The sequence below is a fragment of the Macrosteles quadrilineatus genome, unplaced genomic scaffold, assembly GCF_028750875.1.
Source record: "Macrosteles quadrilineatus isolate MER2022 unplaced genomic scaffold, UCM_ALF_1.0 Scaffold_210__1_contigs__length_175684, whole genome shotgun sequence".
Classification (NCBI taxonomy): domain Eukaryota; kingdom Metazoa; phylum Arthropoda; class Insecta; order Hemiptera; family Cicadellidae; genus Macrosteles; species Macrosteles quadrilineatus.
This window is the reverse complement of record NW_026542803.1, coordinates 92,403-116,381: the sequence shown is the minus strand read 5'-3', so window position 1 is coordinate 116,381 and position 23,979 is coordinate 92,403. Positions and strand designations below refer to the sequence as shown.

The window sequence follows — 23,979 nt, the reverse complement described above, 5'->3', positions numbered from 1 at the left end:
CATTACAATTGTATTCTGCAAAAAATTCATCTAAACTGTAAAAAGGTTGGTCAGCAAGCCAAACCATCAACTTTTGTTTTAGCCGAGTACAAGGAATGTCAAGTATTTCACTTGCAAAACAATTTACTATTTTTACTGATATACTAGCAAAACTTTGCTGTACTGTTGTTAGTCTGGTGTAGGGCCTATCCAAAGCAGATCTTCCCCTTGTGTAATCAGTACCAAGTCAGTTAAGGATGAAATAGTAGTTTAATTTGGTAGTTAAATTTAAATTGACATGGGAGATTTCACTCAATTGAGCTTACGGTGCCTCACAATTAATCGTACATAGTTTATTGCGCTGTCTACTTGGTTTCTCTGTGTCAGTTAAGTTTTAAAAATTCAATGCTTTTCTTGAGCTTTATATACCCAGTTGGAGAATATTTTAATTGAACAGATTAAGCTATGGTTCCACAGGATGCGGAATCTCCGCCATGCGGTGCGTAATTTTTCGCAGCGGAAAATTACGCAGCGAAAAATCTAGAGGGGTGGTTCTACAGACTGCGAAAATAACATTGCGGAGATTCAGTTCTGTCCAAACTAGCGACGAGTATGGATAGAAAGAGGAAAGCCCTTTTGGCTTTGATGCTATATGATGACATTGATGATGATGTTGTCGATCTTTTATCTTTGTTAGTGTCAAGTCACAGTGATCGAAGTGACATATTTAAGAATCGAGACAGTGAAGGGGCCTATTTTTGCTATTTATTTAACAAAACTTAAGGTGTTTCAATCACGAGATCCCGTTTAACACTTGATACCCAAACATCTCAGGATAATTGTTCGTCAGGTCTACCATTTTCGACAGTTTATGTTAAATGTATTATAATAATTTATTTTAACAGTTAGTTTGTTGAAAATCGGTTGTTTGTTGCGATTATAGGTGTTACTTTATAATCGTTCATCTATAACTCTTTTTACAGCATAAGACATAATGAAACTGCACGGTCGCAATATTTGATGGCTCTTCTCCGCTGGCGGAATCCGCACTGCTACTGCTCTCAGACCAGTACGATTTCTCCGCCATGCGGAACCGAAAATTCGGGATGCGGAATCGCAAGTCAGTGGAACCACACACATGGGAACTCCATTAAACCAGTGTCGTTTTAATTCCCCAGCGGAAAAAATCGCACCGCACGGCGGAGATTCCGCATCCTGTGGAACCATAGCTTTAAATGATTTTGGTTTTCAAAACTACCTTTTCAAGCCATCATCTTAAGAATACTTAACATTTATCACAGGCTGCAATACTAATTTAGTATCATGATTGATTTGTAGCAAACGGATTGATGTTTAAATTAATAATTACAACTTACGTCAATCAATCCAGTTATATTTATGGAGGACGCACGTTTCGACCTTTAGGTCATCTTCTGCTCCGCTGTTGCACTAGGTTATTCCATGACTTACTTGACTTATTTCCGTGAGTTCCTAGGTGGAACATAGGGCCTCGACGAAATCTCGCCACCCGTCTCGATCCTCAGCAAGTGCCTTGGCCTGTCTCCATGTCAGCTGTCTTCTTGCTAGGTCTCTTTCTATGGTTCTCCTCCATGTTGTTTTTGGCCTGCCCCGCTTTCTGTTTCCCTGCGGATTCCAGTCTAGTGCCTGTCTTGCTATACAGCTCTGCGGCCTTCTCAACGTATGGCCAATCCATCTCCACCTTCTTCTGGTGATAATCTTTTTGATTGGTTCTTGCTTGGTTATCATCCAAAGATCTTCGTTTCTTATCACATTAGGCCACCAGATTTTCAAAATGTACCGCAGGCACCTATTGACATATGCTTGTAGGCTTTGCACTTCTGTGTTGTTAATCTTCCAGGTCTCACAGCCATATAGCAAGACAGACATGACATTGGAGTTGAACAGTCTTAATTTTGTCTTCTGCAGAATCTGCCTTGATGTCCACACAGGGCGTAGTTGGGCAAACGCTCCCTTGGCCTTCCTAATTCTGCTTTTGATATCTAGGTCTGTTCCTCCATCCAGTCCTACCATGCTACCAAGGTAACAAAACTCAGTTACGCTCTCAATGTCTTTGTTGTGTAGCTGCAAGACTTGATTGTTACGTGCATTTATACGCATTTCCATAGTCTTCCTTCCATTTATTTTAAGCCCAACATCTGAAGCTTCTACACGGAGATCATTTAGTTTCATTTCAATGTCACGGAAGCTTTCTGCAAGGAGACATAAGTCGTCTGCAAAATCCAGTTCTTCTAGGCGGCCATGCAACCCCCACCTTATGCCTCGGTTTCTATTTGTTGCCTTCCGAAGCATGCAATCAAGCGTCATTATAAACAATATTGGTGACAAGAGGCACCCCTGCTTTACTCCAGACTCCACTGAGATTGGTTCTGAGAGGCTCCCAGCGTGTTCCACCTGGCAAATGTATCCATCATACATCTTTTGTGTGAGCCTTATGATTTTGTGAGGAATTCCAAAAGCTTCCATTGCAGCCCACATCTTCCTCCTACTGACAGAATCGAAGGCCTTTTCAAAATCTACGAAAACTATATATAATGAAGCTTGATACTCCACAAACTGTTCAATGATTATTCTCAAAGTGTTGATGTGGTCTGTTGTCGATCGAGATTCCCTGAATCCTGCTTGTTCTTCACGAAGGACTTCTTCAACGGGTTTCCGAATTCTGTTGAGAATTATTCTTGAAAGAATTTTACTGCAGGTTGGCAACAGTGTGATTCCCCTCCAGTTATTGCAGTCTGTCAGATCTCCTTTCTTTGGAAGCTTTATGAGTACTCCTTGATTCCATTCTTCTGGTATTGTTTCCCTTTCCCAGATCTTCTTTAATAGGGGTTCTAAAAAGGAGCATAACATGTCTGGATTTGCCTTGAGGATATTAGGGGGGATATTGTCAATTCCTGGAGCTTTCCAGTTTTTCATTCGTCTCAATGCTTCTTTTATTTCTTCTTTAGTAGGGGGGGGTAACATCTTATTCCATACTTAGTTGCATTGTTGGTGTAACAACCGCGTAAAATATTTTACATTGAAAAAACATAGTCTGACCACGTAAACATAAAAACACGACACTGATGAAGACGAAAACATTTAAATAAAACTATCACCGTGCGCACGGCTGAACGGGCTCAGGAGAGTGCCGCCGCAGTCCCGAGCCCGTTCAGCCGTGCGCACGGTGATTGTATATTGTATATGATCAATGGTTCTGTCCACGCACAAGACCCCTTCATTGACAGACTATTAGGAGTAGTTCTGCAATTGCAGTATTTTTATTAAAATAAAATTATATTAATATGTTTGCAAAAAAATTATCACTATATACTGTCATTTAAAGGGATGAAATGAAATGTTCATACAAAACATCTTATCAAAAGTTTAATTTATTATTTATACAGAATGTATAGGAAGAAAACATATTTTAAACTATATAAATCACAAATCGATTACACTTTAAAATCTATTTTAGAACTTTAAATACTGATCTTACTATGTGATATTTAAAATACCATTAAATCTAGGAGCATTGTCCTTAGTAGTAGAAGGAACTTGTACAATTTTACATATTGACATGGCGGTTACAACAATACAATTAATTACAAATTAATACTATAAATTAAGAGATAAACTATATTTCTACATTGATTAGGTACATTGCTAACGAAGGTTGTTAACATTGTGTAAATAGTGGGATTTATTTGTTTAAACAATAATTATTGTTTAAGTGTTGCAACTTGACTGGTAATAATAGAGGAATACCAAGTACAATGTGTGCAATATTTCCACAAGAAATGAATGGATAGTGAAAACAATTATAACACAGAAACTGAATCACATTGAAAATTCAGCAGGAGTATATAAGCAAAATAAATAAATAATATGATTGATGACTTTTTACTTCGTTATGGTTGTGACAAAAGGAAGAGTTGGAAAATATAATATGTTATACCAATTGTAGTTATCTCCCTGCAACTTCTTCTGAACATTTCACGTTTTACACTTTGTAGATTTTGTTTAATTGGCTTTCCTAAGTTTGAGAAATGCTTATTCCTTTCCTTTTGTATTGGAGACCAGCTGATCCCATTTTAAGCTAAGTTCCAATTTCAAAAGACATTTTAAAATATAAAATGTTAGCCTAGTAAACAACAAGAAAAGTTTTTGTAGGCCTATATGTTTTTGTCTACTTCATAAGATAATTTTTCAATGCTAAAAAGCCTTGGTTTTGAATAATGGATAATTAACTATGGGGGTTACTGAAAAATGTAAAATACTGAAACCTGTTTTCAACTGTTATTGTTTAACATTAGAATTTTAGACAAGTGTATGTAAAACCCCATAACATAATTATTTTGTCAACAGTAATATTCACTAAATTTATTCAAAATGTTGTTTGTTTAAAATTATAGATGTTAAAGATGTTATACCACTTGGTGCATTTGAAATTAACCATAATACTTAGTTGGTCTTACAAAGTAAACACTTACATAAGTTACTCTGTGTTATAAACTAAGGTATTGTTTCAAAAGTAGTAGTCTAGTAAGTTGTGTTTTTAGTATTATTACTGTACTGTAATTAATTATTAATCTAAATTTTGTTTTGGGGTTTTATTAGTGACATGATCAGCAAGAGTATCACCATAGACAAATAGAATAAATATAGACTGTCAAAGGAAGGTTCCGGTGGCCACCGCTGCAGGCGAGGAGCGCAGGAGCCGTATGTGACCAGCAGATGCTGCAGCGGTGTGCGCCATAACTACACGGCAAACCTAGCGGTGGATGCCGGGACTTATGCCAACCGCAGCACAGCTGACAGTCTATATTTATTCTATTTGTCTATGGTATCACCCAATGACAAAATTATAGGATATATCACTTCATCCCATATCATAATTTAGTTACTCCATGATCATGTAGTTTGGCTTTAATTCATGTGAATCAAAAGATTAGATCATTAATTATAAATGCAATCCCACTATCATACTAACTTAGGGAGAGGAAGTGAACACAGTTAGTCCTGCTTCTTATTAAGTAATAAAACAACAAGAGTAAGGAAAGCTAAGGTAAGAAACAGAAAATTTGCTCCCACCCTGATTGAAAAGGTTTTACACTTTGACTATTTTGACTTATTTTGTAAGAAATCTAAATTTGTTAACGTTATACAAGGATTTTCATTGTTAAAGCTTAAGAGGCTACTACAGTCTCTTGAGTCTAAATACACTACAAGTTACTGTCAAAGTAAAAATTTGTTTAGAAGTTAGGTGCTTCTTTTTACCTTGCATCACACTTTCATTATGTGGATTAGATATCTTACATTTACCATTCAAACAAAAAGACAAAGAGACAAACTTAACTGGATTTTCAATTTGTAATTAATTTTCTTCGGTAAAACTGGATATTAATAGAACTAAGAATTTATATATTTGTTTTAACATTTTTATCACTAATTGAATATATCAACTACAAATCATATTCATTTAATTTAAGTGGAAATAATACAATAAATCTTACAATAGCATACATTACACTTAGCTGGAAATCTAGTTATCTAATTTTTTATATTTGGCATTTTTTTCAGGTTGGGTTATTAGTTTTACAAAGTAAAATAGATTAGCATCTTATCATAAAAAATTATAAGACATATAATATTGACTAAACAGTTTATAATTTAATTATAAATAGAGAGAAGAGAGAGCTAAAGGAAGAGAGGCTAATATAGGGACACTGAGACACAAAGATCTAACTCTAAGTTACCGCATAGCAATCTTAACAGAATCAAGCAAACGTCGATGACAGTAAAATCACTTGTGATTGCACACAACTTACTCTACCTTAAATTATTTCTTAACTAATTTGTGTACTGCAATTCGTGAGATTTATTTGCATGTGTGACGATCAATTTGGGTCTCGCAAGTCTTGCATTTGACGTAGCAGCACCAGACAAACTTGCAATGGCATCTTTCCACGTGCTTCATCACCTTAAACAAACAGTTCATTTCTAATAGGGTAAATGGCATTTATGACTACAATCTAAATTAAAATCCTGGTGGTTGTTGGGATACTTTCTGACCTTGGCCCCTCAGATGCCACAGCTCGTGGCGAAATGAGTGTAAGGAAAATACTGTAACACTTCAAGAACTCAAGGCAACTACAAAACAAAATAGCTTATTCCCTAAATAGGAAATTCGCTAAAAAGGTAACTTAATTAAAAAGTTCTTGAAACTGGTTGACATTATTAGGGTTGTAATATATAAGGCTATATTACATTGCCAGAGGAATATTGAGTTTGTGTGTGTGGTTGGCTGCACTGCTGAGTGACGTCACCGACGAGGAACGATGGCACGAAGCGGAGTGGAACGTCAGTCGGAGTTAACATGCTATGTAGTAAGTTGTCCCTAGTATCGGGTTCTTTTAACTTATTAATTTACAAGTACAGTTATTACATTTGGCGACGAAATTAAATCCGCGTGTGCGTGAAATGTCTAGTATCGGTCGGATATCGGAGTTTAATCCGTACGAAGAAGATATTAGTTCGTATTTGTTACGTTCACTTTTTCAAACACTTTTTCAAGGCCAACGAGGTCAAGGACGTGAAGCAGGTCTCCATCTTGATTACTGTAATAGGCCCTAAAATATTAGCCGTCCTCACCGATCTTATTTCTCCTAAGAAGATTGATGAAGAATCTTACGATAATTTGAGCAAAATCTTGGAAGATCATTATTCTCCTAAACGCCTTGTGGTCGCTGAGCGTTATACTTTTTATAGTCGATGCCAGAAACAATCTGAAAGTATTGCAGAGTTCGTAGTGGCAGTGAAGCATTTGGCTTCGACGTGTGATTTTGGAACATTCTTATCGGACGCACTGAGAGACAAGTTAGTTTCGGGAATTAAAAATGAAGCAATTCGTCAAAAATTACTTTCCGAAGAAATGGATTTGAAGAAAACGTTGGCTCTTGCACTCAGGCTTGAACAGGCCGAGAAACAAACAGGTCTATTCTCGAATACAAGTGTTCAGGAAATTTCCAGGTTTCAGGTCAAGAAGAATCCACGTGTTTCCAACCGAGGTTCAAATTTTCACAGTGCGGGATCTAAATCAAATTCAAGTGATGTGAAGGGAGATATGTCCCAGATAAATAAGTGTTTTCGTTGTGGCAATCCAGAGCATAGGGCTAATAATTGCCCGTATAGTAATTACAAGTGCCATGGGTGTAAAAAGTTGGGTCATATCAGTAAGGTTTGCAGGTTCAAATCAGAAAATCCAGTGAAAAATTCCATAAAAAGTGGTAAATTTAAAATCCATCAGATGGAAGAGGAAAATAGGCCTAGGCCTAGTCATGGTCCAGATGAAGTGAAGTTTGAAAGTTTGTCTTTGTACAGTATGAATTCTGGTGACAATGTTTCTGCCTTTAAGGTAAGCCTAGAGATAGAGAATGTATCCGTATTAATGGAAATTGATACTGGCTCGGCACTAACTGTGTGCCCTCAAGAATTGTTTAACAAATATTTCCCTCATGTACAATTGAGTACTGTAGATATCAAGTTGCTTACATATTCAGGCAATGAAGTCAATGTTATTGGACAAGCTTTAGTCAAAGTAGCCTACATGGACCAGACTTATCATTTACCTATGATAGTCGTTAAGATTGATCGTACGAACCAGCCTATGCTTCTAGGCCGTAGTTGGCTACAACATATCGCTTTTGACTGGAAATCTATTTTTATTTGTAATTTTAATAGCCTATCAGGCAGTGTTAAATCTAAGGGTGGTGAACCTAACCTAACCCTAGGTAAGGCCGATGAGCCTAAAGTCGTTTCTGGTTTGAAACAAAAGTATGCCTCTGTGTTCAAAGGAGGTCCTGGTGAAATTAAGGATGTTGAGGCACGTATTGTGTTAAAAGAGGATGCTGTGCCAAAATTTTGTAAATATCGCCCTGTTCCTTACGCGTTGCGTAAATCAGTAGAAGATGAGATTGATAGGATGATTGCTGAAGGTATTGCTTATCCCGTTACCAGCTCTCAGTGGGCTACTCCTATTGTGGTGATTCAGAAGAAAAGTGGGGTGCGACTCTGCGGGGACTTTAAAGTAACCCTTAATCAAGTGATCCAGTCGGAACACTATCCCTTGCCTCAACCGGAGGACATTTTTGCTACTCTAGCAGGTTGTAGCTGGTTTTCAGTTTTGGACTTGGAGGCAGCGTATCTCCAACTTCCTGTGGCGGAGGAGTCCCAACCACTCTTGACTCTAACTACGCACAAAGGCTTAGTGCGTTTGCGACGTCTGCCGTATGGTTTGTCTTCGGCTCCGGCTCTCTTTCAAGCGGCCATGGACAAAATTATTGGTGGCCTACCTGGGTCAGTGGCATATTTGGATGACGTACTGGTGGGTGGATCTTCGCAAGAGGAAGCGTTGTCACGCTTGGAGAGTGTTCTTCAACGTCTTCAAAGTTATGGAGTCAAGGTAAATGATTCTAAATGTAAATTCTTACAGCCGTCAGTACAGTACCTAGGCTACTGTTTGTCGTCCAAAGGGATCAGCCCGCAGGAGGGTATCTTAGAGGCGATTCGGAACGCACCTGAGCCAACTTCAAAGGAAGAGTTAAGAGCCTATGTAGGCCTTATAAATTATTATGGGAAGTTTATTTGCCATCTTTCAGACAAACTTAGCTGTTTTTACGATCTACTTCGTAAGGATGCACCGTGGGTATGGTCATCCCAATGTTCTTCTGTTTTTCAAGAAAGTAAGACATGGGTATTGTCTTCAGATGTCTTAGTTCATTATGATGTAAATAGACCATTAGTTTTGACTTGTGACGCAAGTCCACGAGGTGTTGGTGCCGTGCTTTCGCACCTTATTGATGGAGTAGAGAGGCCTATTGCCTTCGCATCGAAATCCTTGAGTGCTAGTGAAAGAAATTATTCACAGTTGCATAGAGAAGATTTGGCTCTTGTTTTTGGAGTAAAAAAATTCCATAAATATATTTACGGTAGGAAAAATGTCGTGTTACAGACTGACCATGCTCCTTTAGTGACAATCTTTGGAAATAAGCGGGGAGTTCCCTGTGTCGCCGCTGCGCGTCTTCAACGATGGGCCCTGATCCTCTCCGCCTACAGTTTTGAAGTAAAGTACCGCCGTGGCTTGGACTTGCCACATGCGGACGCTCTTTCGAGATTACCGTTACCTGATGACGACCAATTGGAGCTGGATTCCAACTACATCTCTCATGTTTCTTCCCTGGTAGAGGCCTTTGACTGTTTCAAATTGGTGAGTGATCTCAATCCTATTACTGCTAAGGATATCGCTCGACTTACTGATACTGATCCTGTTTTGACAAAGGTCAGAGATTTCATTTGGCATGGGTGGCGTGATAGTCAAGATTCTGAGCTGGTTGCTTATTTTCGAAGAAGGGATGAGTTGTCCGTGGAGAACCAGTGTGTTTTATGGGGTAGTCGAGTAGAGGTGCCAGAGAAACTGAGGAGTGCCGTTATCCAATTGCTGCATGATCAGCATCCCGGAATAAATAGGATGAAAATGTTAGCCCGAAGCTTTGTTTGGTGGCCGGGGATTGATAAAACCATTGAAGAGACTGTTCTCTCATGTCATGTGTGTCAGTGTACAAGGAATGCTGTGGCTAAGGTGCCATTATGTCAGTGGCCTAGAGCTTCAAGTAGGTGGCAGCGCATCCACGTGGATTATGCGGAAGACCCACTAACAAGACAACAAATGCTCATAGTTGTTAAAAGTTTTAGCAAATGGCTAGAAGTGTTTATCATGAAATCTACTACATCGTTTAAAACCATTGAAAAACTGCGTACGCTGTTTGCGTCTTTTGGCCTACCTGAAGAATTGGTCAGTGATAATGGTCCCAATTTTGCTAGTGGGGAATTCAGAGAATTTCTGAGCAACAACGGTATTAAGTTTACGCTCTCACCTCCTTACCATCCTGCCTCGAATGGGGCTGCAGAAAGATTTGTACAGGAAGTCAAGAAGAACCTTAAAAGACAGGTTATGGCTAGTGGTTCTGAGACCATTTCTTTACAACATAAATTGGATAATTTCCTCTTTGCATTTCGCAACACACCCAGTACTGTCACTGGTGTTACCCCTGCGGAATTGTTCCTTCAATGGAAACCGAGAACTAAGTTGACAATGCTTAAACCCTGTTTATTGTCAGCCATTGATAAGAAGAGGGAGGCGCAGAAGGAAGCAGCCGATAACCATCGGGGAAGTTTCAGATCCTTTGTGGAGGGAGAAAAGGTGCTTGTGAAGTCAGTACGGCAGGAGATCATTTCTTGGATTCCTGGGAGAATTTTGGAGCGGAAAAGTCCGTCTACTTATGTGGTGAGCGTCCTGGGAGGTAAAATACGTTTCTGCCACGCTGATCATTTGAGATCTAGTAAGTTGACTGAGGAAGAGGAAGTTACAGTCAATAGCCCAGTAGTGCAATCTCCGATCAAATCCCCTGAGAACAAGTCTGCTGTGGGAATACAAACTCCGCCAGAGCGATCACCTCGTGTCATGGAAACTCGGAATACATCACCAAGACAACAACGGAGTGTAGGCCTACCTAAGTCTCCAGCTACGCACACTACAGACGAGCATCCCGAAGTGCAGCCCAGCCAGCAGTGCAGCCCGCCGCCACTTCGGAGATCTCAAAGGACTGTGCAAAAGCCGAAGCGGCTCGACCTTTAAGTTAAAAGGCCGAGTTAGAGAGAGAGAAGATTTTATGTTTATTTATTTGAAGAAGGAAAGTTTATTTAGTGTTATTGAAATATTTTGTGAAGCTTAGAAACAAAAAAAAAATTGTAAAGAAGAAAAGAAAAAAAGAATTGTTAATTTGGCTTAGCCTAGAAGAAAAAGGTTAGGCCGATAGAGAAGAGTTTTATTTTAAGTTTGGGCGAGTGTAATATATAAGGCTATATTACATTGCCAGAGGAATATTGAGTTTGTGTGTGTGGTTGGCTGCACTGCTGAGTGACGTCACCGACGAGGAACGATGGCACGAAGCGGAGTGGAACGTCAGTCGGAGTTAACATGCTATGTAGTAAGTTGTCCCTAGTATCGGGTTCTTTTAACTTATTAATTTACAAGTACAGTTATTACATTTTTATTATTTTAAAATTAACAGCCACAGCTGTAAATGACTTACACCACTCCCTAGCCCTCATGTACTACAACGCTCACGGTGGAGAAAGACCCTGTGCGATAGGAATGTCCACACAGTGCTCACCTTTCTGGCTCTTTGCTCATCACAAGTATTTTTCTGGCACAACATACTACAGCTGAAAGTGCACGGTTGTGCCATAAGTGTGTTTCTATCTTACTTCTCTGTGGTTAAGCTCAATTTTATTAGTTTTCAAAAATATCGTAAGCCCAAATACAACCGAAGGTCTGTGGAAACATTGGACGACTTCATTTTATAACTGGTCTTTCAGATGATGCTAAATCACTGATTTGGTTTAGTTACCTCCTTCAATTGAAATAAAACTGAATTAAGTCAAAACAGTTAACAAACCAACAGAGGCGGATTTGAAGATTCCCCCCCCCCCCCCCCTCCAACCGTGTACGCTTTTCTTGCGGCAGGTCGACGCCAAATCACAGTGGTCAAATAACTATAATAAGTGCCGTCTGCCTCAACTCACCTGTCTTTTACCAGTAGGCCTACACAGTAGCTGAATCTCCCCACTAGCTTTTGACTTACCGGTATCTTATTCTCATTACTATACTATTCTTATTATTTTTTAATTGCATACTAACTCATTAGTAATTAATTACCAAAGCCACGATAATAATTTTAAATATGAAAGTAAACAAGGTTTAATAACGACATTTTAAACATTTTAAGTAAAATGAAGTTTTGATTAAATTATCATAGCCTACTTTGTAACATTGTTTTACAACAGATAAATCCTAAACACAGTACTATTTTATTTTATTGGAGTGGGAATGGAATCAAATGGTTAATAGTAAAAAAAGTAGGCTACTGTATAGTTTGATTCGAGGTATTTAATTTTGTAATGCAAATTTTAGTCTATTCAAATAATAACAACTCACATGATCTGGAATAAAAAAAAACGTCTTTAATATTCAAAATACATACAGTATAATTATTCCCTATCTCAATTCTGTACTAAAAGGTTTCAAGACAGCTGGCTGTTTATTTCGTTTCCTAACCTCAAAACTTCACTTCAAACACCTGATCACTGCAGTGACATCATAAACATGTCAACAAAACAGTGGATACCATACCTAATATATTGCTTGCATCAGTACAAGTAAGTGTTGCCTTGATCAGTAACTCGCGAGAAAATGAGTCATCACGCCACTTTGCTGTGTGTTAGTGGAGGTTGAATGTGGAAAGGTTTGATCATTACAGTACGTCTAATTTTCAACCTTCGACTCTTCTAGTTATAAAGTTCATTTTTTATTTTAGCTAAATATATTTTTGAAATTTCAAACAAAAAAAAACATACTAAAACACAATCTAAAATTTGCGGTCCTTAAAAATCTGCCGCCCTAGGCTGCAGTCCCTTCAGCCCACCCCTCCCAAATCTGCCACTGCTAAACATAATAACTTAAACCTCATAACTTTCCAAAATTCTTAAACATCTCAAATCATTCTCCAAGAAGGGTGTCTTACCTGAGTGTTGTACCCTCGACCACAACATAGGAGATCACAGGAGTCAGGTCCTGTAGAAGTCTTGTTGCACTCTCGACCTTGTGTGCCTGGGATCCCTTTCACAGGGTCTTGTACGCAGTAGTTTGGAGACTTGTGGATGTGTACCAAATCTCCCTTTGCCACTGGTAGCCTCTTACTCTGTTTACTTTTGCGCCGTAAACGCTTCTTTCCTTTGGTTTTAACAGCTCCGGTTATTACACCTCGTGACACCTGAAAGTACTACAATGTGTAATAAAAAATATAATAGAATTGTTGTATTAAATATGTACCATATGAAGAACATTGTCGGAGATGGGCTGATGAAGTACCCCTTTTATGAGAACACCCACATCGTTCCTTTTTCAGTAAGGCTTTTGACTGTGTTGACTTTGATATTCTTTTAAACAAATTAAATTATCTTAGGTTTTTCTGGTTCACCTCTAAGTTTTTTTCTCATCCTATTTATTTACAAAACCGTAAGCAAATAGTTTTTACCTATGGAAAAATCTCTCAAGAAAAAACATTGAAATGGGGTATACCTCAGGGTTCAGTCCCTCCGGTCCCTTTGTTTATAATTTATATAAATGATTTGCCATCATATTTAAATAAAAAGTACATTTGATATGCGGATGATACCACCTTCATTCATCTCAATAGTAAGCTGATTGAGCTAGACATTACACAGTTCATCAGACAATGTTGGCTGCATCAAGGTGGTTCCATTAAAATGGATTATTACTAAATGAAGACAAAATTCAAAATATTGTATTTACATTAAAACAAGACTTCTCCGTAACTAACATGAACTATGTTCACACAGCAAAATTTTAGGGTATAGGCCTACTCATTAGAGTTATTTCATTAGAGTTATTAGAGAGTTCATTAGAGTTATCATTAGAGTTATTTCATCTGGGTCTAAAGAGTTTTGTTAAAAAAAAAAAAAAAAAAAAAAAAAATGTTATCAATTTGTAAATTGTTTATAGTTATTTTTTCTTCGACTAAATAGAGTTTATTTATACTGCATAAATAAAAAAAAAAAATAATAAAATTAAAAAAAAAATAAATAAAATAAAAATAAAAAAATGTTATTCAGCTTTTTAAATGATTGTGTTTGTCAAGAATTTCAATTTTTTAAATCATATTAGGTTTTTGTTTTATTGTAAAGAGTTTTGGGACTTCAAGATGTTTGTGATAACAGGCTAGAGAGATAAGGAGGACACACACACTGACTGATGGAAGTGATAAGAGTTTGGACTTGATTTCCCTTAGTTTAATGAGCTGCAGACAAGCCATGTCAGGCTTTTGCAGCATGGTGAAAAATGATATGTAAAAATGTGTGTTTCAATTTGTTTCAAATAAATAAAAATAAATATTGACCATCGGTTATCCTGGAAATCCCACATTGATTATCTGTCTTCAAAATTATCCTGAATAATTTTTCTTTTGAGACGCCTGAGACACCAAATTCCAAACAATTATATAAAAACCGCATACTATGCTTACTTTCAATCCATTATAACATATGTATTGATATTCTGGGGTGGATATAAAAATACTCTGGACAGCAAGATTAAAAATATTTTGAAATTACAAATAAAGGCTTTATTAAGAGTAATGAATAGATCAAATCAGAATGAGCATTGTAAAAAACTATTCATAGAATGCGAGATTCAGACTGTTCTTTATTTGTATGGTATATGATGATGTACAACCTTGGGATGCATAACAATCTGAAATTTAGCAATCACAGGTACAACACAAGAAACAAAAATGTGCTGCTTTAGAATAACATCATTTAAATAAAACCTCAAGTAGCCACAAAATATTATCTATAAAAGTCTCAATGTTTTTCAAAAGCTAATTGCAAACAGACCATTACAAGATTTTAAAAATAAGCTTTACTTATGGTTGTTGGGACACCCCTTTTTTTGGTTTGTTGGGACTGAACGATTTTTTCAGTTGTGAAGATGTCCAGTTTTAGGTGTTGTATTCTTTGTATTTTTTTTCTTTTCAGCAGTTGTAGTTTTTAATTTGTGATTGTGTCTTTTTAACTAGTCATGTAAATTTGTCAATAAATTTTTTTCAATATTAAGCAATTAACTTTAAGATAGTTTAAATTAAAAAAATACTTGTATGACCTGGCAGTTGCACTGCATTTTATGACTTTATCAATAATACCTCTGTATTTTTACGACAAATAAGGATTTATTGTTTATTTATTTATTATTACTTGGTACAGCACATATATAAAGGGTGTCCCAATAAGAACGCCGGATTTGAAATGTTAACAAACCATATATTTTCTCGCTAAATTTACAATATGAAACATGAATCTTAAAGCATAATATCTCCGATTAGTAATAGAGTATTATGTCTTGTAAGTGCCAACCTGCTGAATACTGACAAGCTCGACATCTCTTGACAAAGTTTTCCATCACTTTTTCACACACTTCCTGTTGAATTCCATTAATGGCACGAATCATTTCCTCCTTCAAGTCTTGGATTGTTTGAGGGTTATTGGCGAAAACAAGCGACTTTAAATTAATATCCCCAGTATAGAACTGAGCCAATTTATTCGAACTTATAAACCAATCTTCGGACAGATGGATCATTTGGTGCATTGTCCCGGCCGTAAATAGTTCGCAGCTTCCGTACTTGTAGTGCACTTTAACTATGACCACGCGTTGTTACGTCGTGTAGCGATTCATGACTACAAATGGGACCTAATACGGGTAACATCGCTGATAATTTGGGAATTTCCTATTGAAATACAGATAAGGATAAGACGCTCCTCAAATCCGGCGTTCTTACTGGGACACCCTTTACAATGTATTTACGATACAAAAACTGCATAAGCCTTATAAAAAGGCTTGGTTGCAGCTTTTCTTATAATACTAATTTGACTTTTCCATCCTTTACTTTGTCTTGAGTCAGTGTGAACTTTTAACTGTACAAAAAAATATATTTCCTACTACTTAAACAGTTTAGGAATATAGCTTTTTAACATGATTATAAACATCTTTAATATTGAAAACTGTTGAAAAAATTAATTAAATTAAAAACACAAACAAGTGTAAATATGATAGAAATGTTCTTAAAATTATTTAACATGAGTATATACTTTTAGATTACAGATATTCCACAAATAAATAAATATCTAACAAGAAATAATAACAGCTGAAACGAACTTTAACATGCAATAAAACAGGGAATTTATGTTTGATTATTGTTTATTATTTTTTTTTTATTACCCTTCCCTTCACACACCTTCCAAACTGGTTTCGTCAGAAATTCTGAGGTTAGATATGGACCAACAACTACAATAGGACTGATCACCAGGCATGGACAGTTCAGAAATTGTCTGCATTGAAGGGGTTTGTATATGGAGTTCCACTATACACGAAGTTTGGCAGGTCAGAGGAGACTGCTAATCAACTGCTTTTTAACTGAGAGTACCTCCTTAAGGTAAGACAGACAACCCTTGGCAATCTGGTAAGAGGGAGCCACATTCCTGGGGAGGAACTGATTGGTCGAATACAAGCATTCATCAGGTGACTGAAGACATCAGGTTCTGACTTAGTCGCATTGGTGAGCAACAACAATCCGACATATTCAGATGAAGACCTTTGATACCTTGGCCTGTCCCTTGCAGATGACAAAGAAGATGGACCATCTTAAGCTTCAGTGAACTCTATAAGAATGCAACCCTTTGAATACAATTTGGGAGGCCAATCATTACAAGGTTATGAATAAGAGGTGCAGAGCAGGGTAAGAATCTCTGGAGACCTTTGCTGATAGCGCTGTCCCACAGCATTCTATAGCTAGAGGACTGACTGAACAAACGATATAGTAGTTCAATGGTTTGGCACCTAGTATTACACTCTCAAAAAAGATCTTTTTTACATTTGCTTTTTGTCTTTAGGTCTTTAAGGTTTTAAAGACAAACAGCACCTAAAACCTCAACACAAGTGAAGCAAAACTTCGATAGCATAGAGCCTTAGAATAAGCTCATTAACAGAGATTATTTCAATTTATTGTAACATAATGCCATACTATATGCATTTATTAAAATAATGATTGAATTTATGATTTTGACTTAAGTTTAAAAAAAAATACTGCTTCTGATTCATATACTCAACCAATAAAGAGTATTTTAAAATTATGTAAATACCTGTACAGCCTGTTGGTATTTCCTTTTCAAAGTATCACCCACTTCGGTGAAGGATGGCATTGTTTTCCAACAAGTCTTGAGTTCGCAAGAGCCAGATACGCCATGGCATCTGCATTGCATACGCATCAGGGATGCCACAACCTGAAATGAAAATAATATATTTGAATGGAGATAAGTTTTTTCCTACACAAAAGAACTAAAGTAAAGTTTACGTAGAAAAATGCAGTGCTCGATTTGCTAGGAAATGCGGCAGAACGGAGTTCCGGCACCTCTGTTTCGGAAAGATAAAAATATTGTCATAAATAGGTACAAATCACATTAAAAAGTTTCCACTCCAGGCACCTCATTTGCCCGCAGGGGGCCCATGCTTGCGTGGGTACGTGGCCTAGCGATCACGCGGACCCTAGCTCTTGCCCCCCCAGAGGGGAGGTAATTGCCCAGTGTTAGAACCGGCACTTCAGGTAGGCCACAGTTATGGACAACTGGACAAGCCAGCCTCTTTTTGGGTTGTACCCAAAGTGAGAGTACCCAGTGACATTCCTCCATCCAGGATGGTGAATGTTCAGCTCTGCTAGACTTTGGTCTCTCACCTGCCTGTGGCTGTGGTTCTTTGGGGCTTGCCCTGCCTGTAGTGTACGACTGACATTATGTGAGGCATATCCTCGGCTCTGGAAATAGCCTCTTCCTGGGAGGTGGAAAAACGGGCAAGTAAAGCAGGTAACTGCTCGGTGTTGGAATCGGCGCTGCAAGTAGGCCATAGCTATGGACGACTGGACAAGCCAGCCCCTTAGGGGAGAGTACCCAGTGACATTCCTCCATCCAGGTTGGTGGGATGTTTAGCTCTGCGAGAGGTAGAAGTGCGCCACCAATCTATCATCTGCCTGTAGCTATGATCCTTTGGGCTTCGGCCCGCTTGCTTCATGCGACCAGCATTCTGTGTGGCAAATCCTCGACTTTGGAAGTAGCCTTCCTGGAGGTGAAGTCAGGCGAGTACCCGTCAGCTCACGGGGACAATCTAGGGGAACATAACTTTCCGCAGTGTGAGGGCAACGGCTGGGCGCACTCCATCAGCCAATCCCTGTCTCTGAGACCGGAAGGTATGGTTATCTAGAGTGTGGGGGGTTTTCCCTGGAACCTCAATTGAGCAAAGGGTGTCGCCACCTTTGCTGGATAGGTTCATCCGGGTGGGATCCACTTCTATTCCTGCCTCCTTTTGGGAAACCCTGATGGCCTGGCAGTGATGTTGGGCTTGATGGGCAAACGAAGTAGATTGGGTGCTGGGTTCAAGCCCGCTGGGGGTGTTCAGGGATCTATCGCCTTTGTGACGCAAAATTCTAGGGGGGGAATAAACTAGTATTCACCTACATCAGGCTAGGCCTACCCCTAGAACCAGCCACACTCAAATTTCTTCCCCGGAGTGCTCAGAAGGAGCCGAGAAAAAATCCAGGAGTCGATATGAACTTGTCACGGCTTTGACTGATCAATTTATTTAAAATTTAATCGAATGGAGAATTTGTCGTGGGATGATTAAGATAAATTTAATACTAATATTCGTAGCTGATTGTTCATATCAGCCTACTCCCAAGACTTGGTTCTCTCGCCCGCCAAAGACAGGGTTTAGAACTCAGACGACAAGTCTCGGGGTATTAAAACGGTGAATTCATTAGAATAAACGTACGGAATAATCATTCATAGAAATTGTAATTTTGAAACTAATTGATTTAAATCAAACCAAACGATAATCACCTCTAGTCACTGGCAGGCAGGAACTGGCGGGTCTAGAATGAAGTCGGCGAAAACTAAGTTATTAAAATTTAGATAATTTGAATCGGGACTTAAAGGAAGCGAAAATGTATGATAGATTAACAATGCGTGAGATGAAAATAACGTAAAACGTGAAAAGAGCCTAACTAGTATGGTATAGCTAACCTCCGTAATAAAATCGTAGTGTCGTCGTCGTAGTCGGCGGTCAAACAGCGAAATACTCTTGTCCGGCTCAAATCCCGATTTCCTCGGCCGCGGCTTAAGCGCTCCGGTGGTGATTTTGGAAACTAGCCAACAGCTGATCGGGGATTCAGTCTAGTTATCGTCTGTCATCGTCAATCAACAAACACCAGTTTGAGGTTATGTTGTCGTTGTCGGTGATAAATACTTGTAAAATCGGTCGGTTTAACTTTGTTTGGTGAAACGGAGTGCTATTATGAATTAATATGCAGTTGTGGGTGTGTTTGTGTACTTAAATGTTATTAAATAATTAGGCCTACGTTCTTTGGCTCATAGCCGAAGCTAGGGCCAACGCATAGACCTAGGAGTAGGCTATTGTGGATCAAAATCGGGTAAGTTCTGGTGTTCATTTATTCGCAGTACGTTTTTACCCCCCTTAAAATTTTGCACCTTACATCTTGGTCACCTCTGCTTCCCAGCAACTGGGTAAGGCCTCGATCGGGTAGTGGTGGTAATGGGTGGTTGGGGTTCCCCCCACCAGCTTGCTGGTGGTCCCCTTCTTCCTGGCTTTGATGGCGGGTTTTGCCTGTCAGGGATTGGATAGGTCCCGAGTGTTGCTTGCACTAAATGCGTCAGGGCATTCCACTATGGTCCTTCAGGGTGTCGTACCTGGGGGAACCAGGTGGAGTGGGCGCTTGACCAAGTAGTCGGTATCCCTGGTTAGGATTGAGGGGCAACCCTCTTTCAGATGGGAGTTGCCTTTGGCAGCCGATAAGCTTGATGGCCTTAAGTCATCCACCCCATGGTGTATACAGGGTTGGTGCGTAAGCTCCGGCCTACGCCATGGGGCCCGGGTTAGGTAACCAGGTACCGGGAAGTCGTCAGGGAGCTTCGGTTCTCATGACAAAAACAAATGTAAAGGCACCTCATTTTACAAATCTAGCAATGGAAAATGTTCAATTTACTTTATATTTTCCAAAGAAATTGGGAAGTTTTTTAGAATCCAAAACTCTATGATTATCAAACCCCACTTTACTCCTCATATTTGTTACCAACCTGTCTGCCTGCTTCATTGTTGTGAAGATTCATTCTAACTCTCACACTCCAGGATTTTTGGTTCTTAATCGAAAGTCCAGAGGCTTTTATCCTCTCCGGAGCATCTACAAACTTGCGGGCAAAGTTCACTCCATACTGCAAATTGTCACTGAAAGCCAACAAACGTAAACTTAGTGTCTTGTGAAATGATAGAATGTTTGAGAAAGAAGATTTGTTTGAGAAAAACATTCACTCTCTACAGTTGACATGCTGAAACTCGTTTGTTAAACAATGTTATGAAGTTTCATGATCAAGCATAGTATCAGGACCACCCCGAGTGCGAGGGGGGGAGGGTCCGGCACCCTCCTGGCCTAAAAATTCCCCTCGGGGCAGCCCTGCGATGGTATATATTTGCAATAATTAATATTTGTGTTATATTTTTATTTATAGGTAAGATGGCAAAGGCAATACAAATTTGTAAAATGATTAGTATGATCTATTCATGAATACAAATGTAATATTGCTTATGTAGAACACCACGTGAAAACCCAAAAGCTATTTTAAAAGTATCACACTAGTAGCATAATAATTATAAAAGTCAATAGCTTTTTAATGGTTCAAATCTAGACCCAGCTGTCCTTATATTGGTATTTCAATAAATAGTCTTGGTATTAAAACAACTGGGCTTTGGTCTTAGTCAGTAACCAAACTACAAAATGCATCTCTCCTTTCACTCATAGTCAGGTTAAAATATGCTACATCGCGCTCCTGTCTCAATTTGATGATTTAGTGATATATAATTCTGTATTTCTAACTAAGGATGAATTAGGGAACGACGCAAACCAATTGAAAGTCAAGATTCCAAAAGTTACTTGCAGTTTCAGAGATGCCACATCGCTCACAACTGTTACACAAATTAGCATCTGTTGCAAATTCAGTCAAACTCAACATACTCTTTGGATATGATTATTCATTTGACTGGTGTTTCTGTAACAACCAACCCTGTCTCCAGGCTTTAGACTGTATTTTAAAGTGTCATTATCAATAATGAAAGTAGAAAAATAACAGTTTTACGATCTTTTGCTATTTGTAATATTTATTTAGTTGTAATATTATTAAGTTTTTATGTAACTTTTATAGTATACAGAGTGTCCCGTAAGTAAGTACAAATATTTTAAGAACAGGTTAAATGGGTCAAAAGAAAAATGAAAGTTAGGAATAAATATTTTTTAATGCCTCGTTAGTGAGTTATCTGCCATTAGGATTATTTGTATTTTTAATTTATGTATTCAAACTATTTAAGATATCATTTTTACAGCAGAACAAATTACACGATCCTTCAGGTAGAGAACATTGTTTTTTCCAATGAAAATGTACGAGAGTGGTCTTTTAAGTGAGGGCCGGTTTCGGGTATGAATCCGTAGTTCGCTTGTACGCCGCAACGAGGCTAATCATTATTTACTGGCATCATTTGTGAACAGAATGACACAAATTTCAGCTTTGTAGCTGCCATGTATACATTGATGTGTGTTTTTATTTTTTTTTACAATCAAATCTCCTGCCATGACTGAGGTAAGGTCATTGATACGTTTTTTATAACAAATCCCATGTTTTTCTTTTGGAGAACAAATAAACTGTTGTAGTTTGCTTGTTTATGGATACAGTTTAATCAAATTTGGCAATTTTGTTGATTTCATATTAAGCTATAAAAAAATGAAAAAATAATAAATAAAACTCCTTATTACCTTCCCTGTACCAGCAAACCTAAGTAGGTACTCACTAAAATTAATGTTATTTAAATAGGAAGTATAAGGAAATATTTTAGTAGAAATCCAGCCAGGTAAATGAAAATTCAATTACTCTGCAGGTTTGCTGTGGAGGGTTTTTTTAATTTTTTAACAGCCTCACAATTTAAATTAAATTACATGTTCGTAGATAAATTTAAAAAAAAATTATCCCAAATTAGCAAAAAAGAACATGTTTCAACGATAACATTTTAATAAAGTCCCCTCGGACCCCTTTAGCTGGAGGATAGCTCCAAACCCTCCTTTGATCTTGATGTGTCCCTTTTTTCAAGTGAGTTTGCAATCCAGCCATAAGTCCAGCTTGCTATTACATTACGCCAATTTGTTTTGAGGAATGCAAAATGCAACATTGCATAGCGGGTATAAAAATAATAAATGTATATTGTAATATGGGTTGTTGTATGTTTATTATGTTTTATTTATTATTTTAATGGATATTGTATTATGTTCTAACAAAATCTACCAAATTTATTTTTTTATGGGAAGCTTTATATAATTTAACAAACAAAGAATCCTAATTATTTTCTTTCTCTTAGGAGTGGTTTTCAACCTGTAAAAATCATGCAATAAAGAAACTAGAAATCTTATTTTGAATCTGGTTTGCTTCTACAAGGATGTTATAATGATATTAAAAATGTGTTAATCATCAACTCTGTATTAAAGTACAAATTGTATATAAATATATTTACAAACAAATACTTTGTTTACGGTTTGATGTAGGTCGAATAATTTTTTTCAAAAAACAACTTTTAGTGACAAATTTAGTTTATAGAGAGACAATCTAATTAGTCGATGGTACTGAGGTTACAAATCAATCTACTGCATATCAGTCTGTCTTTCTGGTTATCAATTATTTCAATGCTGTCAATTAATCCGTAACATTAGGCCTACCTTGTCACTCAATCAACGAAATTGCTTTATTGATGTACACTTAACCGAATCCACTACAACTACACTAGCTTTGTTACATTTCACGAATTAACCCATTACCTCACGGTAGAATATGTTTTGTTGATACAGTAATTTTTTATATTTTAAATTGTATTTTTGCTCATGTCAAAACTTTTTATGGTTTTGTCAAAATGGTATTGGTTATAGTATAGTACTATACAAGACAATTAAGTTAATGGTACATTAGTTAGAAATTACCTACGCCTCATTATTTGCGTATTGCGGGAGAAATAAAAATGTACACAACAATTATTTTTGGAACTGACAATCTTTTGATCACTATAGGCAAGCACTTTATCTGCTCATAACCAAACCATGCAGCTACCTTGCCCTGCCTAGGACCAAGAGTTTCATTATTACCACTAGAAAAATAATTAAATTATTAATTAAATTATTAACAATAAGTTGTTTTCCATAACCCTGCAAAACTTACTAAAAGAATTTAATACTGGCATTTAGGATGACATTAATATTTCCGAAAGTTAACTAAACTACTTAAGTCATCAATTTTCTATAATTTGAATTATGATTTTGCATTACACTGACCTGCAACCCCCCCATTTCCAGCCTTCTGGAGTGGTCTGTCCCTGCTTGCCAGCATCACAACTACACTCTGTCAAGTTGCCAGAACTGCAGGCTTGTGTGACAGCGTGCACTACCCCAGCACTGGTCACAGCGTAGATAAATGCAGTCTCCTTACTGCCTGCACCCATAAACATCACACATAAACATTTCCTGATAGCGGAAATCTTTCACACATGGGCAGTAGCCTATGAGAGGGGCATTTCATATTTAATGACTATTTCATTATATTATTAGACCTACATAGGTAACTATAACATAAGTATACCATTTTTACTGACAAAGTATTGTAACAATGTATTCTACTTCCTGAAATAAACATGATTTTGATTTGATTTGATTTGATCACATGCAATAGTAGGCAGCAAACCTGCATCAGACTTAGAGAATTTATATTCACCTGGTTGGGTTTGTACCAAAATTTCCAAATTTTCTATTTAAAAAACATTGATTTTCATGAATACTTAGGTTTGCTGGTACGGTACAGTGAAGAGATTAAAGTGATTTTTTATTTATTTAAATGTATTAAGCTAATTAATGTATTAAATGCTATTAAGCTTAGTGTGAAACAAACAATTTTGCCAAATTTGATAAAATATTTTCTTAAACAAGCAAACTACAACTGTTGATTTGCCCCCATGACAACATTAAAATTCCAAATTTACAGTTTTTTGGAATTTTCTTCATAACCATTAGGCGTACAACAAACAACGCTTCAAAATACTAAATTATTTTGTTTATTATGTTGTTTTAAATTCAACAAAATAGTTTAGAAAGAAATTGCAAAATTATTATTGTTACAGTAGAGTCCCGCAAACTCAGAACTCGATAA

The 23,979-nt window shown here is 37.4% G+C and overlaps 1 protein-coding gene across 1 annotated transcript in view; it reads right to left on the bottom strand.

The window, feature by feature from the left end:
• Positions 1 to 3,384: 3,384 nt before the first annotated feature.
• LOC128982349 (protein Wnt-16-like) overlaps positions 3,385 to 23,979 on the bottom strand; it is a 36,024-nt gene continuing 15,429 nt past the window's right edge. The window contains exons 3-7 of the mRNA XM_054401312.1: positions 23,112 to 23,268; positions 19,831 to 19,978; positions 16,831 to 16,971; positions 12,642 to 12,890; positions 3,385 to 5,980 (exon numbers count right to left, since the gene is read on the bottom strand). Coding sequence (XP_054257287.1) covers positions 5,879 to 5,980; positions 12,642 to 12,890; positions 16,831 to 16,971; positions 19,831 to 19,978; positions 23,112 to 23,268 — 797 coding nt within the window. The 3' untranslated portion in view covers positions 3,385 to 5,878. The remainder of the gene's footprint in view (positions 5,981 to 12,641; positions 12,891 to 16,830; positions 16,972 to 19,830; positions 19,979 to 23,111; positions 23,269 to 23,979) is intronic.